Genomic DNA, 25,932 nt, shown 5'->3' on the forward strand with positions numbered 1-25,932 from the left:
CCTTGCTAACAAAGACATCAAGACAGCCATACCAAGTTTAACAGACAACATGTATGATATACATATGGATGTATGGGATAGCGAGAATACTCAGCAGAACAACACCTCATTATTAACACTTCATTAGGGTTTTTAAATAAAAGAAGGTAGATTTAGATCGAACATAAGGGAAGAAATTTTTTACAATGGTGATGACACGCTGCCCAGAGAGGTGGTAGATGATCCCATTCCTGAAAACATTCAAGGTCAGGTTGGACAGAGCCCTGAGCAGCCTAATCTAGTTATGTCCCAGCTCACTGCAGTAGGGCTGGACGAGATGATCCTTAAAGGTCCCTTCCAGCCCAAATTATTCTATGACTGTTTTAATTCAAACATTTCTTTCTGTCCCCAACAAGTATGACTAAAAGCATATGGTTAGAAAGTAAGAGCAGTTCAGAAAGGAAATGTAATGCTACCATTATGTAAACATACTCTGTTCCTTACCCCCATTTTATGCTATGATTACAGACAGACACTTGTGCCTGCACAGCTTCTTAATAGTCTGATACACTTGAAAAAACATAGTCTAGGTACATCCAACTAATTCTGTTGGACATTCTGACCTCTGCAAATACGCAAAACAGCTGAGAAACAAAGAGTATCAATTTAATGATGCAATTAAAAATAGTATTTCCTAAATTTTCTTCTTGACACAGATGCAGGGTTTTGCACATGATCTGTTTACATGATAACTACAGTTTTAAAAATAAACCTACCTCTTGGTCTTCCTGAGTTCCAAGCACACCCACAAAAATTCTGCATATGGTACTGATACGGACTTTTCTTAACTGCAAGGCAGATTCATAGCCAGTTGGAACAAACTCCAGGAAATATTGCAGTATATGGCAAAAAGTAGCTTTCAGCTTTTCAGACTGAAGGCACCTAAACACATTATCTTCAAACAATGCACATATCTTCTCTAGTAACATATTTAAGTAGACAGGTTCAATATTTTTGTAAGAATCTGCTTCAAAAGGCAACAACGTCCTCACCAACAGGAAGAGCGGTTCTCCAAAGAGTTCTGATTTGTCAGCATCCATTTCAACTGCTGATTGTAGAATTGCAAAAAAGACTGTGAAGAAAACATTAGCCAGCTGTTCTGGAGGTCCTCCTAAGTGAATTAATTTTACTAAGAACTTCACTGCCAAAACTTTAACCTTTGGACTGCCACACTCCAACAGGGAGCAGCCTATCCCCCAGAGAATAGTATCCTGTCTTACAAAAAACACATCTGCAACAATATCTGTCAGAATAGACATTAATATAATTTCCAAACATTCCACATTGGGCATACCCATCAGCTGTAATGGTGCCAGTCTTAAATATCCCACATTGTCACTTGCATTGCTTGAAAATCTCTTTACAGTCACTGGCCAGACAAGACCATCTCCCCAGAGGTGCTTCTGTGCATCTCTCTCATGCAAGAAGATCAAGTCTTGGAAAAGTTGCAGCAAGTCTTTTGTTAGCACTTCATAAATTGAGTAACTTTTCATTTTAAACAGAAAAAGTAAAGAGCAAATGACATCACAAATGTTCTTGTGCAATGTCTCGCAGTTTGGAGTTGCAGCAATTCGGAGAAGTCTTGTTATGATCCAGTTGCTAAATTCTGGGACAATAATAAGAAACAGTGAACAGAAAATTAATAAAACAAAATCACAACTCTCCTATTATAAGGACCTTCCCAAGAGCAGGTTTCTGATAAGTAAAGCAAAAGAAAATTCCTTGAAATAAATGAGTGTAGGTCTAGTAAACAGAGCCTCACTGGGACATGCCTTCAGCAGATCTTATTGAAGAAGAGGAAAATGGGGTGGGATGCAGGGCAGGTGGGGAAAACCAACTAAACAAAAACCCTGGCAGACATTTTATACCAGATAGTTTCAGACATTTTCCTCTGTCAGAAAACTTAACAACCATGGTCAACAAACATATGTACAGAAGACCTCATCAACACGAACCAGGCAGTCGCACTAAGCAATGGTCATGAATAAGGTCAAACTCTCTCCTGATGAATTTTCATTATCAGAAGTGCAAATCATTTCACATATTAAAAGTCTATCATAACATTAGCTTACTTATAAATATGTAACACTGAACTTACAAATCTGCTTCTTTCCCATTTTTGTTCTTTTGTATGTTCGTACTGCCAGAACAGCTAAGTCCTGAAAATATCAAGCTCCAACATAAACATTTTCAACAAACTCACCAATGCAACCGCTTTCAGTTTCCTCCTGATTTCCATCCACATTTACAAACATAAGCGGAGAAGATTTCATGATATGTTGAATAAAGTCAAGCAACATTACAGAACTGGGCTGTGAATCTAATTTCTTAATCAGTTCCAAAGCAACTTAAAAAAAAAAGACATTTCTAAATTAGCATTGCAATAAGTCAACTTCACAAAGAAGCTTGTTCACACTTAAAGAGGAAGAAGACATTTTTAATATAAAATACTATTATATAGTATCGAACTTGCATAATTATCCATTAGGAGAGTGCTTTATCAATCCACGAGGATGATTTTGTGCATACTGTAAGCCTTCTATGCGACACCAAACTGTATGTGTATAAATTTCTCAGCTTATATTCAACTGTTTGATAAGTGAAGAATAGCAAATAGTTAGCATTAGATTTTAATCAATTTTCCCTAGGTTTATGATCTTGGTAGAAAAAAAAACCCCACCCTAAAGTTGTTCCAAATCTCCAAGAAATATAAATTTTAAAATGGTAAGTTCAGCTTACTCAATCAGAAAGTTTGGTAAAATACTAAGTACATCTAATGCTGCTGTACAGCTCCATTGAAGCAAGTATCTGAAACACATTAGATTTTTCTAAATTCCACATGGTTAGTTACCACAACAAGGGAACTATCTCAGATTCAGATAGGAATTAACCAGAAAAGTTCCAAGGTAATGATAAAATACAACACTTATGCATTCAAAAGCAGCATATAAAGAAGATTGCCTTTTTATTTTATAGCCTTCCCTTTCAGTAGTATAAGAGAATTAACAAACATCATCTATAGAGTAACCTGTGTGATACTGAAATTGATCAATTCACTAGACAAAACACCTGTCTTACCAAGACAGCTAGATAAAATTATATTTGGGAAACAGTTAAGCTACTCTTACACCGATTCTCCCTTATGCAAATGTACAGATAACTACAAATGGTAATTTTGTAGTATATAAATTTTATAATTACCAAATTGTTGTTAAACTACTGTAATAATTGGAGCTTTGTAATGATTTAAGGAATACAAAAATAAGGCTTTGCTAGAATAGCAAAATTGAAAATAAAGCTGTTTACATCAAAGTATTCCAATTCTTAAAGACCCTTTATTAAGACTTGCAAGGTATACTACTCAATGAACAATCACATTACTCCTGATTTTCAGTGTTGTGAGCACTTACATTCACACAAGCCTGTGCTACATATCCCCACTTTTTTTTGGCTTAAGTTTCTTCACATCTTAGTAACAAATTCTTCATCATGGAAGTTATTAAAAGATAAGTTGTAAGTAGCATTGCATTCAACTACTAAATCTTTCTTGAAACGAGACTTGTAACTTTTTTGGCAGGAATTACTTAAACCATAAAGCAGATTATTATATTAAAAGACAGTGATGTAATGCTTACCAACATCTACATCTGTAAGAATTCTGTCAATGAACTGGCAGAGTATTTGTCTTGGTTTCTGCACAACTGTATTGTATTCTTCTGGACTAGCACTAAAATGAAAAGTACATTATATTGACATTATCCATTTAAAATTATTAAATAACTATCTGAAGTCTACATCAACCACAAGATGTTAAATGTTGACTTTTTATTCTAGAAGTCTTCAAAAGAAATGCAAATCTGTTTTAATAACCAATGTATTGCTCTTCCTTCTTCTCCTTATTCTTCGTAAGTACAAAGTTTTATGAAGTGATGAAGATAATTTTTTTACACAATTATGTTTGATATATGTTAAACCCAGAGGCCAGCCTGAGAGATTTATTTGCATACTACTACAGAGCAACAACCCAGCTCTGGTGCAGAAATAAGTGAAATTAAGAATGCATTTCATTTTTGGAATTAACCAAAATTATTCAACTGCTTAGCTATCAATACCCTGGACAAGAGGTGTCAATAGAAACTGTTCATGTAACTAAGATAGCAACTAGCTCCTGTCTGGTCAGACCTTCAACATGTAACTGTATCTCCAAGTCACCTAACTGCTTACTACAAAACAAAGCTTCAGTCTTGATGTTGCCATTGAAACTTCAGAGCCAGGCATTTGTCAAAGTCGTTTAATCTTCAGGGAAACCACATTGCCAACACGTGGGAAACCACCAGAAGGCTGGGTGCCATGCAGGCCAACACGCCTCTCCCACCAGGATGTAGCAACACAACCCGTGAGGGAGAGAACCACATGGGCCCAGTGGCAGGAGAGCACAGCTACGAGAATGAGGGAAGAGGGAAGAGCGCAGACCCAGACCCGAAACTCCTCTCACAGCCGTGGGGAAGGAACCTACTTTTCTCATCTCCCCGGGCTACACTGATGTCGAGGCCGGGGCACTTCCCCCAGCACAGCAGAACCCCTCCGTCCCACAAGCCCAGCGAAGCGGGAGCTGGGTCCACCCTACCTGGCCAGCTCCCGCAGCGCCGGGATCATGGAGGCCATCTCCAGACCCTGCTCGGCCATGGCTCCCGCTTTGAAACAGGCCGCGCGCCGCAGCGGCGGGAACTGCACGACGGCGTCCGGCGGAGTCCAAACCTCCTCCGTTAACGAGAAGGCGGTGCACGGGCCCGCGGTGAGACTGAGGTTTAACCGCTTCGTCACCACACGAGAGGGCGGGCACGGCGGCTATGTGCTCGATTTCTAGCGGCTCCCTATGGAGCCCTCGCTGCCGCGGTAGGGCTTTCCTCCGCGGGGCAGTGCACACAGCGGTGGCAACCCAGCAGCGGCCAAATACACCCCGCCGAGCCGCGCCACCGAGGGGCAACCGGAGCGCCAGCCATAGCACGAGCTACTACTCCGGGAGACTCGTAGCGCACAGCCGGGGGGAAAAATGCCGCAGTTTTCAGGGTTGGTTAAAGCGAGGGTAGGGATCGGCCCCCTGCTGAGGGGTGGCGAGGAGAAAACTTCGGTGCTGGATAAGAAAACCCTGCCAGAGGGTTCGCTACAGTTCACTGCTACCCCCCGCCGGCCATGGCGACACTCTCGGCGTGCCCCGGCGCCCTGCGACCTCGCAGGGTGGGCACAGCCGAGAGCTCAGCAACACGGAGCTCTGTCTGGTCCTGTATGCATACCACCTGCGGGACAGAGCGACCTCAAGTGACCGCGTCTGGGCCCAGCCCGCCCCTGCCACCACCCGCCCTGCCATTACCCGTCCTGCCATTGGAAACCAGCGCTTCCCATCAGCTCGCCCCGCCCCGCCAGCGGCAGGTGGCGGCGGGTCCCAGAGGGTGCTGCGGCACTGGAGGAGCTGGCGGCTGGGCAGGTAGAGCGGATAGAATGAGTCATTGATCGGTCTGGTGGGTGGTTCTCGGTGTTACCTCTCCATGGTGTCTGGAAGAGTGGGGTGGAAGGAAGGGACTAGTCTGTCTCGCTTAGTTGGTGGGAGGGGGGTTGTGAGGTTCAGAGCCCAGCGGCTAGACGCTGCTCCTTGTAGGTAGTGAATGGCGTATGTTGCTGTCTATGTTCTCTTGAGGATGTGAACGCCTTTAAGTGCATAAAGTACCAGAAGTCCTTAGGAAAGGGCTACTTAAACATTATACTGTGTGCGAAGAGTTATGTGCTGCCTCACTCTAGTGCAGAAGGTATGTTTTGGTAGCGGTCCTGGGATGTGCTGATGAATGTAAGCTGCTGATCCGTGCGTGTGAGACCTATCTGCGTAGTAAGTCTGCAGGAGTTCGGAGTATGAAAGGGTAAAATAAGGGAGTTGTGTGTAAGTAGAAATAGCAGAGAGAGTATGTGAGAGGAAACGGGAGTTTGAGTTTTGTTTTTCTAATAACGATGTATAGCTCTTTCTGTACTTGTTTATGAACTTTGTGTTAGCATTATTCTGAAGGCTAAAATAAAATCCTCTTGGAGGCTTTTAATTCTGTTGCCTGTTTCCACTGTGCTGGGGTTGTATCTTTTGCATGTAAAACACGGTGGGGGGCATGTGCATTTCAGTTACTGATTCATTTCAGATGGATGCTTTTGGGCAACCTGTTAATAATTTTTCATGTGTAGGTTGTTATTTTAATTTTGCAAAAAAAATGTATGCCATTTCATTTAAAATTCTGCTGACATTTCAAAGGTTGCTAATGTGGGAATGACCTGGAATACTTTGAGGAACTTAATAAAACATAACTGAGTTTTATTTTCATTTGTTTTGAAACACATATTGCAATGTTTTCTATCAGCTGACTTTATAAATATTAGTCTTTCAATAATTATTCTTAGAGAGAAAGCAGAAACTATGTAGCTTTACATGTTTAGCTAAGTATAACAGTAATGATACAGGAAGACCAAGTATATCTGGGGTTTGTTATCAGTGCTATTTGGAACACAATTTTCTGCACAATTTCAGTTAGGTCTCTTTATTGTTGAAGACAACATTCTGAGTGTAAACTTCCAAGCCTGAGACAACAGTCATACTAAGTGTAAATTGCGCAATTTGTTAATTTGATGTAGGGTTAAAATTTCTGTGTCATCCCTGTTTAACTTAAGATAGCAAGATAGCTGTTAGGATTTTAGGAAGGTTTGAGCAGGCTATATTATTCTTTAGCTTTCAGTCCTAAAAAATATGATAAATTTATTGACTCCTAGGGTGTTTTTTTCTGTTGTAGTTAAACCATAAGTGGGATACACAAAGTGCTTTTGCCTGAAAGTCGTGAGCTAACAGAAAGATAATATAGGTATTGCAGAACTACTTTCATTTGTCATAGGTAGAATGCCATATAAATTTGTGGTGCAGTTTCCTTAAGCATTTACCAAACATGTAATTAGTTGGGGGGGGGGAGCCTCTTTTTTTTTTTTAAGTATCAGCTCACTGAAGACACCTCCTGTTTCTCATTCTTCACTGGTAGTGAAGTTAGGACACTTATTTGCAACTTCCCAGTTGCAAAGTCCCATCTGCTGCCTTCTGACCATGTCATCAAGTCTTGGTCTTATAAAACTGCCCATAATAACAATTTCATTGTGCTGCAAGGATATAAGAAGCCTCATAGATTCTCCCCATAAAAACATTTTTATGGGCACTCTCAAAACCTACCACTCCCCAAACCCACCAAAGAAATGCCAACTGAAACACCTGAATTTGGTCCTGGCTTTTCTTTAATACATGATAAGCAGCTCAATAAACTCTTAATTCATCTCCCTGTTTCTTCCTTGTCCCTTCAGGAGGAGGAGGAGGAGCAGGTGTATTATCCTGCTAGTGAGAGCAACTCATTATTAGTGGAAATAGTATGCCTTGAGATATTCTGTATATTGTTTTTCCAGTGCAGCATTCATATTGGTGAAATGAATGTTACGTGTGCAGAGATTGCACAACTCAGGGAAGTTCATGCAGATAGGTAGCACTAAGTATTAAATCCACTGCTAAGGTTTCTGCCAAAGCTGAAATTAGTCCCTTCCCGTCCCCCTTTTATTTTTCCCTTTTTATTTTTCCCTGAATTTTCCACACTTGAGCAGTCCTCTCATGATGGAGTTGCACGATTCTTCCACACCCAGGCCTCTACTTTTGCTTTCATTGCTTCTTTACCACATGCCTCTGCAGGCCAATATATTTATTTTAAGACACTTAGTGACTTTGCCTTGTATCAGCAGGTCCCAGGGTACTAGAGTGCATGGACTGCACTTTTATTCCCTCTCTTTCTGTTTATTTATGAGGTAGAATTACTGTTCTTCTTGGGGCTTATCCACTCTGTGGATGTATGAGATGTCCCACCCATGTGGTTAGCATGACTGCAGTTAAATCTCAACTGTCTCTTGCAGGTAGACACAAGTGACTATGGTAAGTGGATTTCTTGATGCCTTCATGACCTGTGAAATATGAATGTTGTAGAGGCTGATATGGATGTCAGAGGAAATGCAGCCTAGATGCATGGAGGTCTTTTGAACTGTACAAATTAGTTTCATGTAATATCAAGGTGTGCTTATGGCTTATCATTTGCATGGTTGCTGTAATAACACCTGATAGTCTGTATGGTTACTTGAAGACTAATTTCCTTATACAGTCATGAAAATGGTGGTTGGAGTAGTTGCCTGACCTTTGAACGTGTTGTGTGATTCCTGTATGCTATAAAAACGTGTATTCCAGCAAGCTCAATGCCTGTGTTGCTGTGTGCCCAGCTTGTTTGGGGCACAGATTAAAATTGCAGTTCATCCTGGATATTATTCTGATAATAGGAGAAGGAAGAAGGGCAATGAAAAACTGAAACAATAAGTGGTGGTAAGGAGGGCAAGCCAGAAACCTAGAAGCAAGTTCATGTACATCCGCCTACTAAGCCAAAACTATCAGGTAAAGGAGGAAAAAGAAGGGAGGGAAGAAAATATTGCAACAATACAGTCTGGTTTTCTCATGTCTTATTTCTGTATGTAATAGAGAAGTCCTGCAAGCATTCATCCATGATTTTTATATGCATAAATGTGCTTATATAATGAAGAGTATTGATGAAGTGAAATTTAACAGTTCTATAATTTTAAGAGACACCTTGTTAAAATGTAACTTCTTTTGGAACCGGTTGTGACTATTCTTATCTGCAACTACTACTAAAAATAATTGCCTGTATGTTTTGTTTGTTTAATTGTTTCTTGCTTTCCAATATATTTTTAGTTTTCTAGTATTGCCAGTGAGGCTAGTAGCTGTGGAGGAAACTTGCAGAAATGTGTTTGCTACCAGGATCAGTGTTATAATGTCAAGTCTTTTTGAGTTGAGAACTTTTCAATGAGAGTTGAGATGCCTGAAATCCAATTCCCTCAGGCCAAATTTGCAGAATCTTAAATGCTGATTTTAAAAATGAAATAATAATAAATAACCTAAAGAATGTAACTGTCATAATGATTTAATGGGAAAAACTTTTCCAAGGTTTAGTTGGTCCTGGAAATTACTTACTTTTGTGAGGGGCTTTTTTTGTTTGTTTTTTTTTTGCCTTTTTTTAAAAAAAAACTTTTTAGCAACAGTGATGCTTAAAACTCCCTCAATAGCACAACTGTATACTACTCATGTTAGAAGAAAATTGTGGAGTGTTTTAATTTGAAATGTTTAAATTACAGTTGAAAATTCTGGGTGTTGAAAAAAGGTTTGTCTTTGGTTAAAATATTTCTTCAATGAAAATCTAAATAACTGCACTAGCTACAATTTTCATAGGGGGGAGTTGTTTTATGTAAGAAATTTAATGTTAGGAGAAAAAAATTTCCACCTGTTTCTGTGTTCCATACTGCTAAAGACTAGAAAGAAGTTTATGCAAGGGAATATTTATAAAAGTTCTGCTAAATGTCAACTTTCCTCGTTGGCTGGTTTGCTATAGAAACCAATGCAATGAGTAAGGAGACAGGGGATTCATGGGTTTTGTCCTTTAATCCCTCCCCCCCCCCTTTTTTTTTATTTCTCCCAAATAGTTTAAACCTGTGTATGTTGGAACAGTATTCATTACACTTTGGAGGAGCATATGTTCCTTGGTGAATATTTTCCCAGTACTTGAAGCTTTCACAATTCTTTGAGGATTATGTCAATGAAATAGTCATCACCTTAACAGCGTGTAATGAGAAAATAAACTAAAAAGATTGTACCCTTACATTTAATGCTTCCCATAAGTGTGTGGGTAATGCTTAGATGCCACAAAACCTCTCAAAATCTCTGTGTCTATGTAAATGGTTTAAACAGGAGCACCAGCAAGTAAAAGGATCGGATCCTAGCAAACAAAATTATTACTGGAGAAGGCTCCACTGTACTGTGGCAAACAATAAGGAAAAAATAAATTTAAAATGTAGTGCTGGGAAAAGATCCCTAGCTAAGTAACTGCAAATGCTTTTCAGTCTAAAGCTAGGGTTTAAGATCTGTGTTAGATGGTGTCTCACTAGCTCATTTAAGCTCATTTGATGTTCACTATGCTAACAGTTGACTAATGGTCGTGTTGTGATATGCAAAGGGATATTAACAGTGAAAACTCTCGTTAGCCAGATCAATGTGGATCCTGAGTTCCAGGGTATGGTAGAAACAGTTCTGTATTACAGTCATAGAATTCCACTTTAATAAGAGGTTTTTAAGCACCACATTTGCTACACCTATTAAAAGAGGCTGCAAGATGAAACACTGACTTCTCTGCTCTGTAGTGTATTATGTGAGAAAATTGCAAATTACATTATTTCAGCTAGTCACTTGCAGGGAAGTACTAAATATCAGTCATGACTTAATTATATACACAGTTATTTGGTTTGGTACTTCTGAATTTAAATTACTTGGTGAAATTTTAGATTTTTACGTGGAGGTGTGTACTTGGTTACTGCTATTACACACTGGCATCCAGAGAGAATAAAGGTAGTACATGCCAATAGCTCATCAGCAAGACTGGTATTGCTAAGCTTCTGAAATAAATTATACATAAAGCAGTTGTATGCTTCTGCATGCATGCTTTTGGTGGGAAAAGAATTATCAACCCACTCTCAGAGCTCTCTTGCAGATGGCTTCTTAACAATAATAGGCGCTAGCAAAAAGAATGCCTGGTCTGGTATTACCCACTTTAATTCACTTAATGTATTCATCCTTTCATCTTGTTAATAATCATTGGTAGAATGGACTGATTAAAAACATTGACATGTAGAAAAGCTGAAATATTAGGCTGTATGTTATCAGAAAGATTCCATTTACTTGAATGCTAATTTGAAGGATTTGTCTTGGTGCGAGCTACAAAACTAGCTGTTCCTTCTCAAACCAGATGGTCCCTGAGAAGTTTTTCAATTCCAAAATTTGTATTGTTTGTAATGTTTTTGTCTTGCTGACTTACCAAGCTCTTCTTCCTGCTTCATGTCTTCCTTTCTCCATTTTGTTTTCACAAGTCCAATGATTTCTCTTTGCACTAATTTATGCCCTTATGACAAAAGGAACTTAGGGCCTATTCTTCCATATCCTAAAGGTAGGTCAGTATAAAGTAGTATGAAATTCTCCTTTTCCATTGAGCTGAATATTTTATTTCTGCTGTGTTTCTAGTCCTCTAAATTTGATTTATAGAATAAAGATATATTAAATTGAAACTAGTGTGGATTTCGCCAGTGATATAGCTGGCATCAGAACTTGACTCTGATTCTGTTTCTCCCACACATACCCTCCCTTAAGTAACATGATGTATTCAGTGAGGAAACAATTCATTACTAAATATAAAATTTATTTTGCTTGATTTGTTATCACCTAGATTAGTCCCTCAATTGTGTGGTGTAGAATATTTTTCACATCCCAAATTAGTAAAATGTTATAGTACATAAATTCCACTCTTACTGATAATTGTATTGATTTAAAAGTGTTACCATGTGCTTGGAGTTGTATTCACAAATAACTACTTCTCTAGTTCAAGACCTATTGGACAAATTCTCCTAAAACATGTTATCTTGTTCATTATTGATATCTATATACCTTTGATCTTTCATGGTTCTGCTGCTACTATGTGTTTCCAGATATATATTGCTAAACATAGATGGAAAATATCTATCCTCATTAGGATACAATTTTGAATAAAATAAAATACAGTTCTGGCAGCATTAACTAAAATGTGTATGTGGGTACACCACTGCAAAGTGGAAGTTTCTGTTGTGTATATTGGAATTACTCCAACTTTTTTTTTTTAGTCATTCTAAAGAAGTTAAGCCTCGCAAAATTATGGTTGCCTGTTGCAGTTTGTTAATGCTATATGTGTCAGGGTGATTGAGCTTTTGCATAAGGATGGTATAAAAAAGGAGCACAACTTTTCTCTTTTTTTTTCAATAGATTTTAAAAATTTAAAACTAAAATGTACACTCCCCAGAATTTCCAACAGCCTTGAGACTATCCATTCTGCCTCCAACTCAACTTCCAGATTGGCTGCTTCAGTATGGGCAAGGTGGTTTGGCCACACTCTGACAAAGCTGCTCCCCAGAGAGGCCTAATAGCAACGTGAAACAAGCTTTTTGTCATGCCAGAGCAAATCCCTACTTCTGGCACTCCATTATTTTGCTTTTCATAAGGTGGCTTGCACTCTAAAATGGCAGCCTCCTGTTGTGATGAAACACAGCTACTAGGTTGGCTATGCTGGACATTTTAATAAAGTTCTGTCTGATAGACTGACTGCCTTGGGGAAAGTAGACATGTATAGTAAATAAAAGCACATATTTCTGTTGCATTCAAAGATTTCTGCATGTTTGCCCTCCTAAAATAATTTTTGTGGCCATCAATCTATGGAACAATCCTTTTTGCCATATAGTTTATTTTTTAAGCCACCATTCTGCTTTTTACTAAGTAAGTTAAGATCAAGGCATTTAAACTCAATAGGATTAATCCAAATCAGTCCTTCTCAACAAAATAAGCATATGCTGGATGAGTAACTGGGTGCTACTATAGTCTCTGTGCTACCTAAGAAGTGTTTCATTAAGATGTCACTTCAGTTGTATTGCTTTCAGCTACAATCTGCAACTAGGGTGAGATAAACCAGTAACAGTGGGAAAGCTTGTCCCTCATATTTGAATCGAAGTATGGAAGGTAAGCATAATGTTGGATTGCTAATTGATAGTAGTAGCACAATAAATATTTCTGTGGTATGTTTAGGTATCTAAAAATGGGTTTAAATATGCAGCACTGTTTAATGCTCAAGAGCATTAATTTTTGAGAGTATGAAATATGAGTTATTTTTCATTAATTGCCACTGTGTAAAGTGACAGTAAACAACATGCTGTTGTGAAGGTTAGTGGGAGAAGGATGAGCTTATAGGCACAGACTCATTCCTAACTTCAAATTTTAAAATATTAGGTGAAATAAAATGTTCATCTTGTAAGATCTTCTGCAGAGACATGTTTTGCCCTTGTAAAAGAACTGATTTGTCAACAAGCTGATCTATCTGATATTTGGTCACAGTTAACCATTTTGTCATCAAAGGAAGTTTTTAGCTACATATTTTATTTGCTGAACATGTGGAAATTTGCTTTCAAACTCCTAACAAGTGTTATGACTTTAAAACAATATAAGAAATAGTGATAATTTGCTTCAAAAATGTCAGAATTTGAACTGTTATCTGGCAATTTTGGAAGACTGTAGCATTTACTGCAGGCTATGAGAGCAAAAACTTGTCATATTGTGAGACATTTTAAAATGTCTAATGCAAACCAAATGAAAATACATGCTAAATTTAATAATACTAAGAATTCATGTTTAACTAGGCAAAAAGACTCCTTACAATGGCAATCTGCATGATGAGCTAACAGGATTTTCTGTCTACTAAGTATTGTGCCCTGTAGTTACCAGACCATAGGTAAGTGTAAAGCATATCTTTTCCATTTATAGGAGTTCAGGTTATTAATTTTAAAGCAACAAGTAGCTTTTTAAACTATAATTTTTAGGTTTGCAAGACTTATTACTAGCCTAGCACTATTTTGTGAGTTGAATGGTTTTACAGTATTGAAAAAAGGAAACAAAATGTTTAGTTTATAAAATGATACACATCTTTAGATACTGTTTTGCAGCAGAATAATAATTTCTTAATTTAGTAGAAGCACCTGGCTAGATTTTATATATAGACTTTTTTAAAAAGCTAATTATTTTTGTTGCATAGGTTTAATTTATGATTTAAATGCCAAGGGATGTCTGCACATGTTGCCAGCTCAAAATATTAAAAAAAAACCCAAACAACCAAAACAAACAAACCCATACTAAACCAGAGAATTTGTCTAAACCCAATATTTTTATAAAGTTTTGGGATTTTTATTTTGTTTGTTTGGAGGTTTCTGGTGGTTTTGTTTGGGGGTTTTTGTTGGTTTTTTTTTTAATTTTTAATTTATTTTGATTTCTTATTTGTTTAGGAAAGATGTGGAGTTTTTACCTAAGCATCAGAAACAACTTCATATTCTTAAGTGAAAGCTGTCTCCTGAACCTATGAATCCTGAGGCTTGGGTTTTGAATAACTTGGTTACAAAACATTTGCTTAGCTGTTTTTTTTCCTGGGGGGGGGTTGTTTGTTTTTTGTTTTTCCTTTTAGCTCTTAAATATGATTAAAAATGACAGTTGGCAACAACTACTGTAGATTTTTTCTTCTGGCCTTATTATTAAGAACTACAGTACCAGCAAATGAACTTAATGTGTGTCCCAGATAGTCTTCTAGTTTAGAAGCTACAAACAATACTCTACTTAGTTTTAGTTACTCAGATTTACTAATGTGTTCCTTTTATCCTGAGCACTTTAGCACATATAGCTCTTTAAGGCTATGAACTGGCATATGGGTAACATTTGTGCATCTGTGGACTTAGCAGAGACTGGATGGCTTGGAAATGCTGCCAGTTGCTCTTGCCCTGTGTTCTAAAAGCTGCTTTTTTTCCCTCTAGTTTGACCAATGAATAAAGAAAAACAAAAATAACCTATGAATTTTCCATGACACAAAATCCTGGCTTGCCTGTAGTATAGTAGCTGATCAGTCTAATCTAATAATCTTTTGAACCATGTAGATTTGAGTAAGGAATTAGCAGGTGACAGAAGGCTGTACTGCCATGTGGTAATTAATAAAAACTGAAAACTAGTCTGGCAACATGCATCTATTTGGTACTATTTAGTAATTGCAGTTAGCTGGAATATGAAGAATATGCGGATATGAACTGAATTGCTGAGAGCAGAAGAATGAATGTGTGTTTGTATTGTTACTCTTAATGATCTTCACATGATTAACTTCTGGGGTGACCTTAAAACTAAGTTCATTAGTAAGAGTTAGCTTGTGGCTCTGACTGCAGTTTTAGTATTTGTAGCAAGCTGCGGTTTCCTACTTCAGACTACCAGAGAGCGGGCACATGCAAGGTCAAGACAGTAGTTATCTGGAGTGTTGCAGTTGTGTGGTTTTAAGATCTGCCCTTCTGTCTTTTAGGCTGCTTGTTAACAGACAGTTTTATTCGTAGTTTTGCTTTTTAAGTTATGTGCTAACTATTTGGCATTTTCATGCTTGGAGGAAAATGGTTCATAATTTTACAGTTGGTTTAAGAAACAGATACTTTTCTGAAGTTATGAGTGGAAAGATAAATTTCTTAGCAAAGAACACACAGTACAGTATGTCCTGCCCCTCAAGCAGCACTGAATCTGGAAGTAATAGAGGCTTGGGACAAAACCTGACAGCCTTGAAAAAATTCCATTGATATTGTGACATTTGAAGGTGAGCACACTTTGATTGCAGTAGATGGAATGCAAAATCAAGCAAACTTTGAGCAACTGTGAAGCTTGTCACAGGTGAAATGGTAATTTGCTAACAGCAGCAGCAGAATGTGGTTGTGAAATAGGTAAGAACTGTTGTGCTAGAAGCTGGTAGATAGTGAAAAGCTGTGCCATTTGTTGTATTTTAATGTTTCTGATTACTTTTGTTTCCTTACTATAAATACTGAAATGGAGATAATTTTGCAACTATTTGATTTTAATAGCACTATCACTTTTAGAAAAGTACTAATTTAAATTGTCATTTAGAGATAGACCAGAAGATGCTGAGTCAGTAACTTTCACAATATCATCAGCTCTCATTATGTGGCCAACCTTTCCATTAAAATTGAAGATGCTCTCAAAAGTCAGTTTGTGGAGTTGAGAAATTGTGTGGATGTTTAATTTTAAAATAAAGCTTCAGTCCTTCCAGTTATAGAGAAAAGTTGATTTTTATAATAGTGTGGAATATCTGAAAACAAGACAGATGTAATTCCATATGACTAATTTTTAAAACTGACTTTTTTTTTGTTAGGGTTTGATTTGTGATTGTTTTTGAAAATTTGGGGTTATGACAATTGCTTTTGTTTAGCTTTTCTGTTTAGTAATCAACTACCAGTGCTATAGTTTAATAAAGGTGTACAAGAATAATTAAAGTATGACCTCCAGTCTTACTTGTGAAGTACTGGGACACCCAAAAAGACCCTTTATCAAATAAGGATCATGTCAACACATTGTTAACTCTGAGCATGATGTTTGCTCTGTACACAAAGTTCTTATTGATGTGGATATTTCAAATAAGAATGTCAGTATTTGTTTCTCAGTTAAGAGATATATCAGAGAATATTTATATGGGACTTTACTATAAAAATAATGCAATTTTTGTCATTGTAGTTGTATGCTAACAAAAGCTGTGTTTGCATAAACCTAAACAGAGGAAGAAAGAGATTAAGTATCTGTTGTTGTGTCCTATAACTCACTCCCTTTTGCTGTTGTAAACTTGATGTGTAATGTCAGCCTAGGCACAAAAGAATGACTTGAGAATGAGACGCCTGAATGAACTTGATTTTATTAGTGTAGCCTTTCCATCTATATTTTAGCGTGGTTTGCTTTGATGAGATGTCACAGAGAAACCAAGCTTGGACTTGGGGAAAAAAAAAAGTCTCCAGAGCAGTGACTGGTAATCAAATGGGTTTTACAATAAACTGTTTCCCAGGTTCTCATCAGATTTTCTACATGTTAATGATTGACTCTTTCCATCTACCATGCATTTGCATGGTAAAACTGCTGTGATGCTTGCACCTTAGGTGTTCACCTTGACACAGTTTCTGGGGTTTTCATTCTGTGCTGTGGTGGTTGATCTGTTAGTTCAGTGTGTATTTTTTAACTTGCTTTTTGTGGAAGTATCTGAGGCACCAGCTTCCAGTACTAATTGGAAGGCATGATCCTTGCCTTCCAGAGACAGTGTCTTTGCCTCATCAGTGGGTGGATGAATTCAGAAATAGTACATAAGCAAAGGTATTCATGTGGGTAAAGATGGGAGCAAGGTCAGTGAGGCAAGAGGGAAGACCAGAAAAGGTGCTTGATGTGAGCTTGCAGAAGTTCTCCAGGAAGAAGAGTCTAGCACATTAGTGTGCTGGGAAGCCAAGTGATTAGTCAGCAGAGGACACAGGTTTCAGTATAATAAACTGATTTTTTCGATAGTATCAAGTAATCAGTCCAGAGGGCAAATGATATGGTTAGTTAGAGAGGATGAGAAAAGGTCATAGAAAACCGGCCATCAGCGGCCATTGTTAGTCACTTCCTGAGGGGTTGTAGCTTGAGAAAGGACACCTGTAACACCGGAGCGGAGCCGGGGGAGATCAGCATCCAGAAGCCTCACCACAGAGTGACAAGAGCCACTGAGGAGGGAGCCTCAAGTCCTCGACAGGACTTGCAAAGAGCTCAGCTACCGTGAGGAGGTGACTCACCGGGGGCGGAGACAGGAGGAGTGGCACCAACTGTGAGTGGTTAAAAACCTACCCAGGGAGCGCGGCGACCAGGAGCGCGGCGACCAGAGCGGGCAAACAGAGCAGGCAAACAGAGTGGGTCGAGGCAGTTTGCGCGGCAGTTGACACGGGCAGGCGAGTGGGATGGTGAGCACTCACCATACGACCAGGGTCCGGTCTGGGAGCTCTGCCCTGGCCGCCCCGGTGGTGGCCAGCGTAGGCACCCAGGCAGAGCTGGTAAGTGGGAAGGTTGCGGTGCAGAGCTTGGAGTGTAGAGAGTGCCTGCACTGGTCTGGTGAGGGAAAGGTGCAGAATGGGCAGGGCTGCGCTCGCTGCTCCCTGATGGAGGTCCTCCTCCAGCAGGTGGCTGAGCTACGGGATGCTGTCAGGAAGCTGCAAGATGTCAGGGAAGCTGAGAGGAAGCAGGACTGCTTGCTCCAGGCCCAAACAGCACAGGGGCCTCAAGATTCCCCTCTAACTCATGGAGGAAAGAAGGAGGCTGTTGATCAGGGAAGCTGGGAATTAGTAACAAAAAAAAAACAACCAAAGGAGGAAGAGAGCAATTAAAAGCAAGGGGCTTCCTCCTAAATCTGCTGTACCCACCCAGAACCGCTTTGCTGTCCTGCAGGGGGCTGATGAGGAAATGCACTTGCATCAGAAACAGTCGGCTGGTGCACTGGTACAGAAGATCTCTACTGGTGCCGCCAGGAAAAAGCGGCGGGTTGTAGTGGTAGGGGATTCTGTCTTGAAAGGGACAGAAGTGCTCATCTGTCGGCCTGACCCGGTCGCAAGGGAGGTGTGTTGCCTACCTGGGGCAGGGATCAGGGATGTTGCGGAGAGGCTGCCTGCTCTAGTATGTCCCACGGACTATTACCCGCTTCTAGTGATACATGTGGTTGCTAGGGATATAGATAGTAGTAGCCTGAGGAGTATAAAGAAGGACTACAGAGCTCTGGGAGAGGTGGTCAGGGGTTCTGGAGCTCAGATAGTCTTTTCGACAATTCTCCAAGACACAGGGGAGGACCTTCCAAAGGCAAGGAGGATTGGACAGGTTAATAAATGGTTAAAAGGGTGGTGTCATAGTCAAGGGTTTGGGTGTCTTGGACATGGGGCCCACATTTGTAGGCCAGGCCTACTGGGGGCTGGTGGAACTGCTCTGATAAAGAAAGGGAAGAGTGGCTTTGCTGGGAGGCTTGCCAGACTTGTCAAGGATGCTTTAAACTAGTTGTGTTGGGGGAGGGGGGCATCATTCCATCCCAACACACCCAGTCAGTTGCCAGCACCTATAATAAATACTCTGAGCAATGTAGTAATATTCTAGCCGCTCCAGCCACTGAGCCGGCTTCATTTGGAGCTCGGGTCAGATGCCTCTATACAAATACCCATAGCATGGGGAATAAACAAGAGGAATTAGAGATGCAGGCACATCTGTGGGGCTATGATATAATAGGCATCACGGAAACATGGTGGGATGGCTCCTTTGACTGGAGTGTTGGAATGGAAGGTTATAGGCTTTTTAGAAAAGACAGGCCCGGTAGGAGGGGAGGGGGAGTTGCCCTTTATGTTAGGGATAGGCTAGAGAGTATGGAACTCTGTCTGGGGACAGGTGATCAGTTAACAGACAGTTTGTGGGTCAGGGTTAAGGGGAAATCGGTGATGGGACACATTACTGTGGGGATATGTTACAGACCGCCTGATCAAGAGGAACCTGTGGATGAAGAACTCTACAGACAAATAGGAAAAACCTCACGCTCACAGGCCCTTGTTCTCATGGAGGCCTTCAACCACCCTGACATCTGTTGGGGCGATGGTACGGCCCGGCACAAGCAATCCAGGAGGTTTCTCGATTCTGTGGAAGACAACTTCTTTCTGCAAGCAATAAAGGAGCCAACGAGGAGAGCTTGACCTTGTGCTCACCAACAGGGAAGGTATCATTGGAAATGTGACTCTCCAGGGATGTCTTGGATGCAGTGATCACGAGATGGTCGAATTTGAGGTCCTCAATACAGTGAGAAGAGTGTGCAGTAAGCTCACTCCCTGGACTTCAAGAGAGCAGACTTTGGCCTCTTCGGGAACCTGCTTAGCAAGGTTCCATGGGATATAGCCCTAGAGGGCAAGGGGGCCCAAGACTCTTGGTTAACATTAAAGGATCACCTGCTACAAGCTCAGGAGTGTTGCATCCCGACTAGAAGGAAGTGCAGCAGGAGGGCCAGGAGACTTCCTTGGATGGATAAGGAGCTGCTGAGAAAAATTCACAGGAAAAAAGAGGCTTATAAAAGGTGGAAGCAAGGACAGGTGGCCTGGGATGAATACAGGGATGTTGTCAGGGTAGTTAGGGACTAAGTTAGGAAAGCTAAGGCCCAATTGGAGCTAAACTTGGCTAGGGATGTTGAAGATAACAGGAAGGGATTTTATAGGTATGTAGCGGCTAAAAAACAGACTAAGGACAATGTAGGCCCCCTCCGGAAGCTTTCGGGAGAACTGGCTACACAGGACTTGGAGAAGGCTGAGGTTCTGAATGGCTTCTTTGCCTCGGTCTTCACTGGCAAAGGCTCTGACTGCAGCACCCGAGTCTTGGAAGGCAGACGCAGGGACTGTGAAAATCTGGTTCAAGACCATCTTAAGAACCTGAATGTACACAAGTCTATGGGACCTGATGAAATCCATCCAGGTCCTTCAGGTCCTGAAGGAGCTGGCGAATGAAGTTGCAAAGCCACTGGCCATCATATTTGAAAAATCATGGCAGTCAGGTGAAGTTCCTGATGACTAGAAAAAGGGAAATATAAAGCCTGGAAAAAGGGAAATATAACCCCCATTTTCAAGAAGGGGAAAATGGATGATCCAGGGAATTACAGACCAGTCAGTCTCACCTCTGTGCCTGGCAAAATCTGGGAGCAGATTCTCCTGGAAGGCATGCTAGGGAACATGAAAAACAACAAGGTGCTCGGTGACAGCCAGCATGGCTTCACTAAGGGGAAATCCTGCCTGACCAATTTGGTGGCCTTCTATGATGGGGCTACAGAAGTGATGGACATGGGTGGAGCAGTTGACATCATCTACCTGGACTTGTGCAAAGCGTTTGACACTGTCCCACATGACATCCTTGTCTCTAAATTGGAGTGTCATCAATTTGATAGGTGGACCACTCGGTGGATAAAGAACTGGCTGGATGGTCGCACTCAAAGAGTTGTGGTCAACGGTTCAATGTCTGGCTGGAGATCAGTAACGAGTGGTGTCCCTCAGGGATCGGGGTTGGGACCGGTCTTGTTTAATATCTTTGTCACTGACATGGACAATGGAATTGAGTGTGCCCTCAGCAAGTTTGCCGATGACACCAAGCTGTGTGGTTCGGTTGATACGCTGGAGGGAAGGAATGCCATCCAGAGGGACCTTGACACACTTGTGAAGTGGGCTGATGCCAACCTCATGAAGTTTAACCATGCCAAGTGCAAGGTCCTACACCTGGGTGGGAGCAATCCCAGGCACAGCTACAGGTTGGGCAGAGAAGAGATTCAGAGCAGCCCTGAGGAGAAGGACTTGGGGGTGTCAGTCAATGAGAAAATGAAGATGAGCCAGCAGTGTGCACTCACAACCCAGAAAGCCAACCGTATCCTGGGCTGCATCAAAAGAAGTGTGACCAGCAGGTCAAAGGAGGTGATCCTGCCCCTCTACTCTGCTCTCGTGAGACCTCACTTGGAGTATTGTGTGCAGTTCTGGTGCCCTCAACATAAAAAGGACATGGAACTGTTAGAACAAGTCCAGAGGAGGGCCACGAGGATGATCAGGGGACTGGAGCACCTCCCATATGAAGACAGGCTGAGAAAGTTGGGACTGTTCAGCCTGGAGAAGAGAAGGCTGCGTGGAGACCTCATAGCAGCCTTCCAGTATCTGAAGGGGGCCTACAGGGATGCTGGGGCGGGACTATTCATTAGGGACTGTAGTGATAGGACAAGGGGTAACGGTTTGAAACTTAAACAGCAGAGGTTTAGACTGGATATAAGGAAGAAATTCTTTACTGTTAGGGTGGTGAGGTACTGGAATGGGTTGCCCAGGGAGGTAGTGAATGCTCCATCCCTGGCAGTGTTCAAGACCAGGTTGGATGAAGCCTTGGGTGATATGGTTTAGTGTGAGGTGTCCCTGCCCATGGCAGAGGGGTTGGAACTAGATGATCTTGAGGTCCTTTCCAGTCCTAACTATTCTATGATTCTAGAATTCTATAAAATGAAACAGTGTATTAAGTTGATTGAACTTGTTGAACGACAGTTTCTGTTCAAGGCTTCCTCCACCAATGTAAGGTTATGGTGTTTACAGTTGTGAAGAACTTTCTTCCACCAAGTCACCTTAATCTCTCCTGAGCCCCATCATAACTGTTAAATAGCTTGTTAATTAATTTGAATGTAGCTTTGCAATCATGGATTACTTGAATATAGACATTGTCATGTGTAAAACGGAAAAGCAAGATTTTTGCTTCCAGAACAGTGCTTTTAGATGTTTAATGACATTCAAAAATCCAACTTGAGATTCTTGGATAAAAAGATGAGATAATGGGGCTTGCTTCCCTTCTGTTACCATTATTATTTTGAGGTATAGGGGACAGTCTTAGTTGTGTTCTTGAGCTAAGGAAAGCATGTTCTTGCTTAATGCAAATAATATTTTTCTCTGCAAAAATGTGACTTTAATTGTGAATAGAAGTAGACCTGATAATAACTATGCTATATATTTGAAGCACAGAAGTGAAAAAAGATGTGTCATGTGTAAGCCACACAGCTCTTGGAAATGGACTGCAGTTTCATGAGTTTTGTACCAGGACTTGTGAATTTCCTTTTTAAGCACTAGTTTTAGCTGTATCTGTAAACGATAAAAATTATTCTAGACTCTGGACAGGATGGTGGAAGCTGAAGCAATGCTAAAATGATTCACATTGGGAAGGTAAGTACCACACACACTAAGATCACATACGTTTCAGTCCTGGTGATTTCTACAAATGTACATCCTCTGATAGGCTAGAGGAGACACTCTAAGGTTTGCTCAACAAAGGGAAGGTTTTCTGCACTATTTAATTTCTCCCAAGGGAATTCCCTTGTTCCACTTCTCCTGCCACTGTTTTTACCTATTCTTTCCTGTCCTTGTGTGCCTTGTGTGCCATGCCTTGTTGGACCTGCAGGTTTTATTGCTGGATGCAAGAGTTTCTTACTGTAAAATCAAAATGTTAGCAAGTATCTCTGTGACTTCCTGTGTGTGAACTATGGAACTGAGACCTTGAGGAACCTTTCTGTTTACACTGACATTTGCATTTCTGTAGCAGCACTAAACAAGAACTGCTTTTATCTCTCTTGGGAGGAGTATCATTGCAGTTGCATTTTACTTGTTATATGTTTTTCAAGTTTTTCATTATTTATAGTATGATTATTAGAGATGCTGAAAATCTGCAAAATCAGCTGGCTTCAGTTGGAGTTGCTGGAATACAACTGAAAAATCTGTCTTTAATAACTGTGGTACCTTTGCTGTGGTAGTATCTGATAAAGTGCATTTTGAGCCTCTGAAAGATGTTCAGTATCTGAATGCAGAAATAACTCTTCTTCTTTAAGACCAACTGTAAGGCTTGCTTAGGGTGTATCAGAGCTGAATTGCTAAAACTCAGAAATACATATTCCTAGATTCCTGTGTTCTTTCTGTCTCCAAACTGTTTGCCTACAAATAGCAGGTTCAGAAGTCTTTAAAGGGCATAATAGGGCCATCCTTTTTGGCTGTAGATTGTAGCAACTCTATTATCGTTTATTCTATTTTATTTCCATGAGAACATAAGCTGCTTCTACTCTCAAGGAGCTTTGAAAACACTTCTAAGTGGAAACAGTCTCTTCTTAGTGGATACTTAGTGTATTTGTTAAACATTAAGTGCTTATGCCTTTTGTGTTCTTTTTCCTGATTAAATATTTATGTTGTTAAGGAATGATATATATACGTAAATTATTTGAAATCGATCGTGAAAGATGTTGAGCTAGCATTAAAGTTATTAAGATTTATGGTTTGAGTGCATTCAAATTCCTACTATGCTTTCATTTTCCTTCTGAGTCTGCACTTCTCTTGACTTAGTTTGGATATCATGTGCATGCTGTTACTGGACCTTCACCAAGGCAAAGGTTGTGGATAATCAAACTGAGAACAAGTGCGACTTCAGTAGATTCACTGTATCCAACCTTTATGTTGGATCAGAGTTCTTTGAATGTAACTTTGTTAGAGATTCTGTTGGGAAACTTTGTTTTTGTGTCCCTTAATTTGTTGCTTATTGTGCAGCCCAAAGTATTGGTGTAGCTAAACTGTAAACAGGTGAAGTTTGTAGAATGTTTCTGGAAAGATACTTCTATTAACTCTGCAGGCAATAGCATTTTTTCAAAGTTATGTTCCTAGAAGTGGTCATTCTGGCATAGGTGTAAGGTTTCCATTGATGTTTTTTTATTTGGAGTGCTGAATGCAACAGTACAAAGCACAGGCAGTCTGAGATCCTTCTGAATGATGCATGTGAAGGAAACTACCTGAAACTGATACTACTGATGAATTTACATGGCTATTCTGTGTACTCAGCAGCAAAAGGAAGCTGAAGGCATTTTGTTAGAATGAAAAGGTATCTTTCTAAAGTAAACATGTATCTGGTCTTCATCCTCATGTAAGCCCCATGAAATTATTCTGTACTTACACCATAGTAAGTGAAGTCAGATCAGGCCTATGACCAGCCTAACAGTTAGGTTCTCAGTTTAATGTTTTACTGTTCATTCTGGAGTCACCCATGTTTATCTTAAAAGCATAGTGGAAAATGTTGATTTTATTATTCACCAGAGTTACTGTACTGTGTTAATAAATTCCTATGGAGTAAATAATTAACTTCAATTTAAATCTTCTAGTCCTCCTTATGTAAGGTACATATTTCATGGGCATGTAGTGTATCACTCTGACTGGTTTGATAGACTTTCTCCAGCAAAGCTCAGTGCATACAGTTTTGAAATAAATTTTTCTTTTTTTAAAAAAGGGCATTTTTTCCTCTTAAATTGTACTGTTCACTTGTTCACTGCATAATGCTGTACATAGAAGACTGAGGAAAATTGCATGAATTAGCAGTTTATATGATGAAGCATAGCATTTTGTCATTGTTATCCTCTAACTTCTAGTAATTTTGATTGTCATAAATATATCCATCCATATTTATAAGCCCAGGCTGAGAAACATACTCACTGACTCTTCCATCTAGTGAAGCTTTAGACTGTGGCTGTGTGATGTTTAAAGAACTTTAATAACTGTATCTGACATAACTACATCCTGTCATTTATTTAAAAAATTAGCAGTGTGCTTCAGCAGTTGTAATATCTTTTTTTATATACACAGATATATGTATTTATATAGCTAATTACTTTGACCTTTCAGTGCTCTCCTGTTTGCAAGCATCCTCTTTGCTGCACTAGGAGTGAATCTGGTTTTGTATCTTTTTTCTTTATAAGACCCAGTGCTCATAATTCCACAGGTGTATTAGGTTCTTTCTGTATTTAGAGGACTGTCACACGTGGAATGCTATGTTTGGTTTTGGTCCTCGCTATACTAAAAAAATGTTGGCAGGCTGGAAAGGGTTCAGAGAAGGGCCACGAAGATTATTCAAGACTGGAAAGCATGCCACATGATGAAAGGCAGTGAAAACTGGGTTTGTTCGGCCTTGGGAGTAGAAGGCTCAGAGGGGACCTTATTTCCATGTTCCAGTATTTAAAGGTAGTTATGAAGGTGATGGGAACTGCCTTTTAACAAGGAGTCACATGGAAAAGAGAGGGTAATGGGTACAAGTTATTCCTGAGGACATTCCAGTTGGAGACGAGGGTAATTTGTCCTAGTGAGAACAATCAGGCACTGGAATAATTTCCCCAGGAAAGTGTTGGATTTCCCAGTGTTGGACACTTTTAAGATTCAGCTTGATAGGGCACTGGGACACCTTGTCTAGACTGTGCTTTTGCCAGGAAAGGTTGGACTAGATGATCTTTGAGGTTTCTTCCAGCCTGGTATTTATTCTATGATTCTATGACTGTATTCCATAATCGAGGCTTCTTTTACTTTAGATAACATAAAGTCTATTTCTCTCCTGTTAATGTCTCCTGCAGTTTTTTCACTGACATGGGAAAGATGAGCTATCTTTCTGTGTCTTATACCAGTGTAAACTATATAAAAAAAATTATGAAATCACTGAACCCTACTGATTATTAATTTTCTCGTAAAGATTAAGCCTTATCTCACAGCAAGGTAACCTCCACTGCTGTGTTATTACAGACCACCAGTGAAATAACTAAAATAACTTGTCCTTTCACATTGTTAAAGGATTGATTTAGTTAACCTCTAATTATTTTTGTATTTGGGGGTCAGGAATAATCTTGGCATAAGTAAAATTATACCACAGTATCAGGGGGAAGGGACAGGATATACCAACCCAAGCAGCAAATGGAACAAACAAAAAATGGTGCAGTTGTATCATCTGGAGAAGACATCAGAAACCTC

General features: G+C 40.0%; 2 protein-coding genes across 3 annotated transcripts in view; one reads left to right on the forward strand and one right to left on the reverse strand.

The window, feature by feature from the left end:
• The window catches only part of ATR (ATR serine/threonine kinase), a 43,205-nt gene extending 38,480 nt beyond the window's left edge, over window positions 1-4,725 (reverse strand). Inside the window, exons 1-4 of the mRNA XM_031047186.2 lie at window positions 4,667-4,725; window positions 3,675-3,766; window positions 2,243-2,386; window positions 756-1,645 (exon numbers count right to left, since the gene is read on the reverse strand). Of these exons, the coding sequence (XP_030903046.2) occupies window positions 756-1,645; window positions 2,243-2,386; window positions 3,675-3,766; window positions 4,667-4,725 (1,185 nt within the window). The remainder of the gene's footprint in view (window positions 1-755; window positions 1,646-2,242; window positions 2,387-3,674; window positions 3,767-4,666) is intronic.
• Window positions 4,726-5,483: 758 nt separating this feature from the next.
• PLS1 (plastin 1) overlaps window positions 5,484-25,932 on the forward strand; it is a 50,277-nt gene continuing 29,828 nt past the window's right edge. Inside the window, exon 1 of one of the 2 annotated variants that reach the window (XM_034063921.1) lies at window positions 5,484-5,524. The gene's annotated coding sequence lies outside the window, so the exon portion shown is untranslated. Of the gene's footprint in view, window positions 5,525-5,710; window positions 5,844-25,932 lie in introns of those variants that run through there. The other variant, XM_005147027.3, reaches the window with a different exon arrangement.

The sequence above is a fragment of the Melopsittacus undulatus genome, chromosome 6, assembly GCF_012275295.1.
Source record: "Melopsittacus undulatus isolate bMelUnd1 chromosome 6, bMelUnd1.mat.Z, whole genome shotgun sequence".
Classification (NCBI taxonomy): domain Eukaryota; kingdom Metazoa; phylum Chordata; class Aves; order Psittaciformes; family Psittaculidae; genus Melopsittacus; species Melopsittacus undulatus.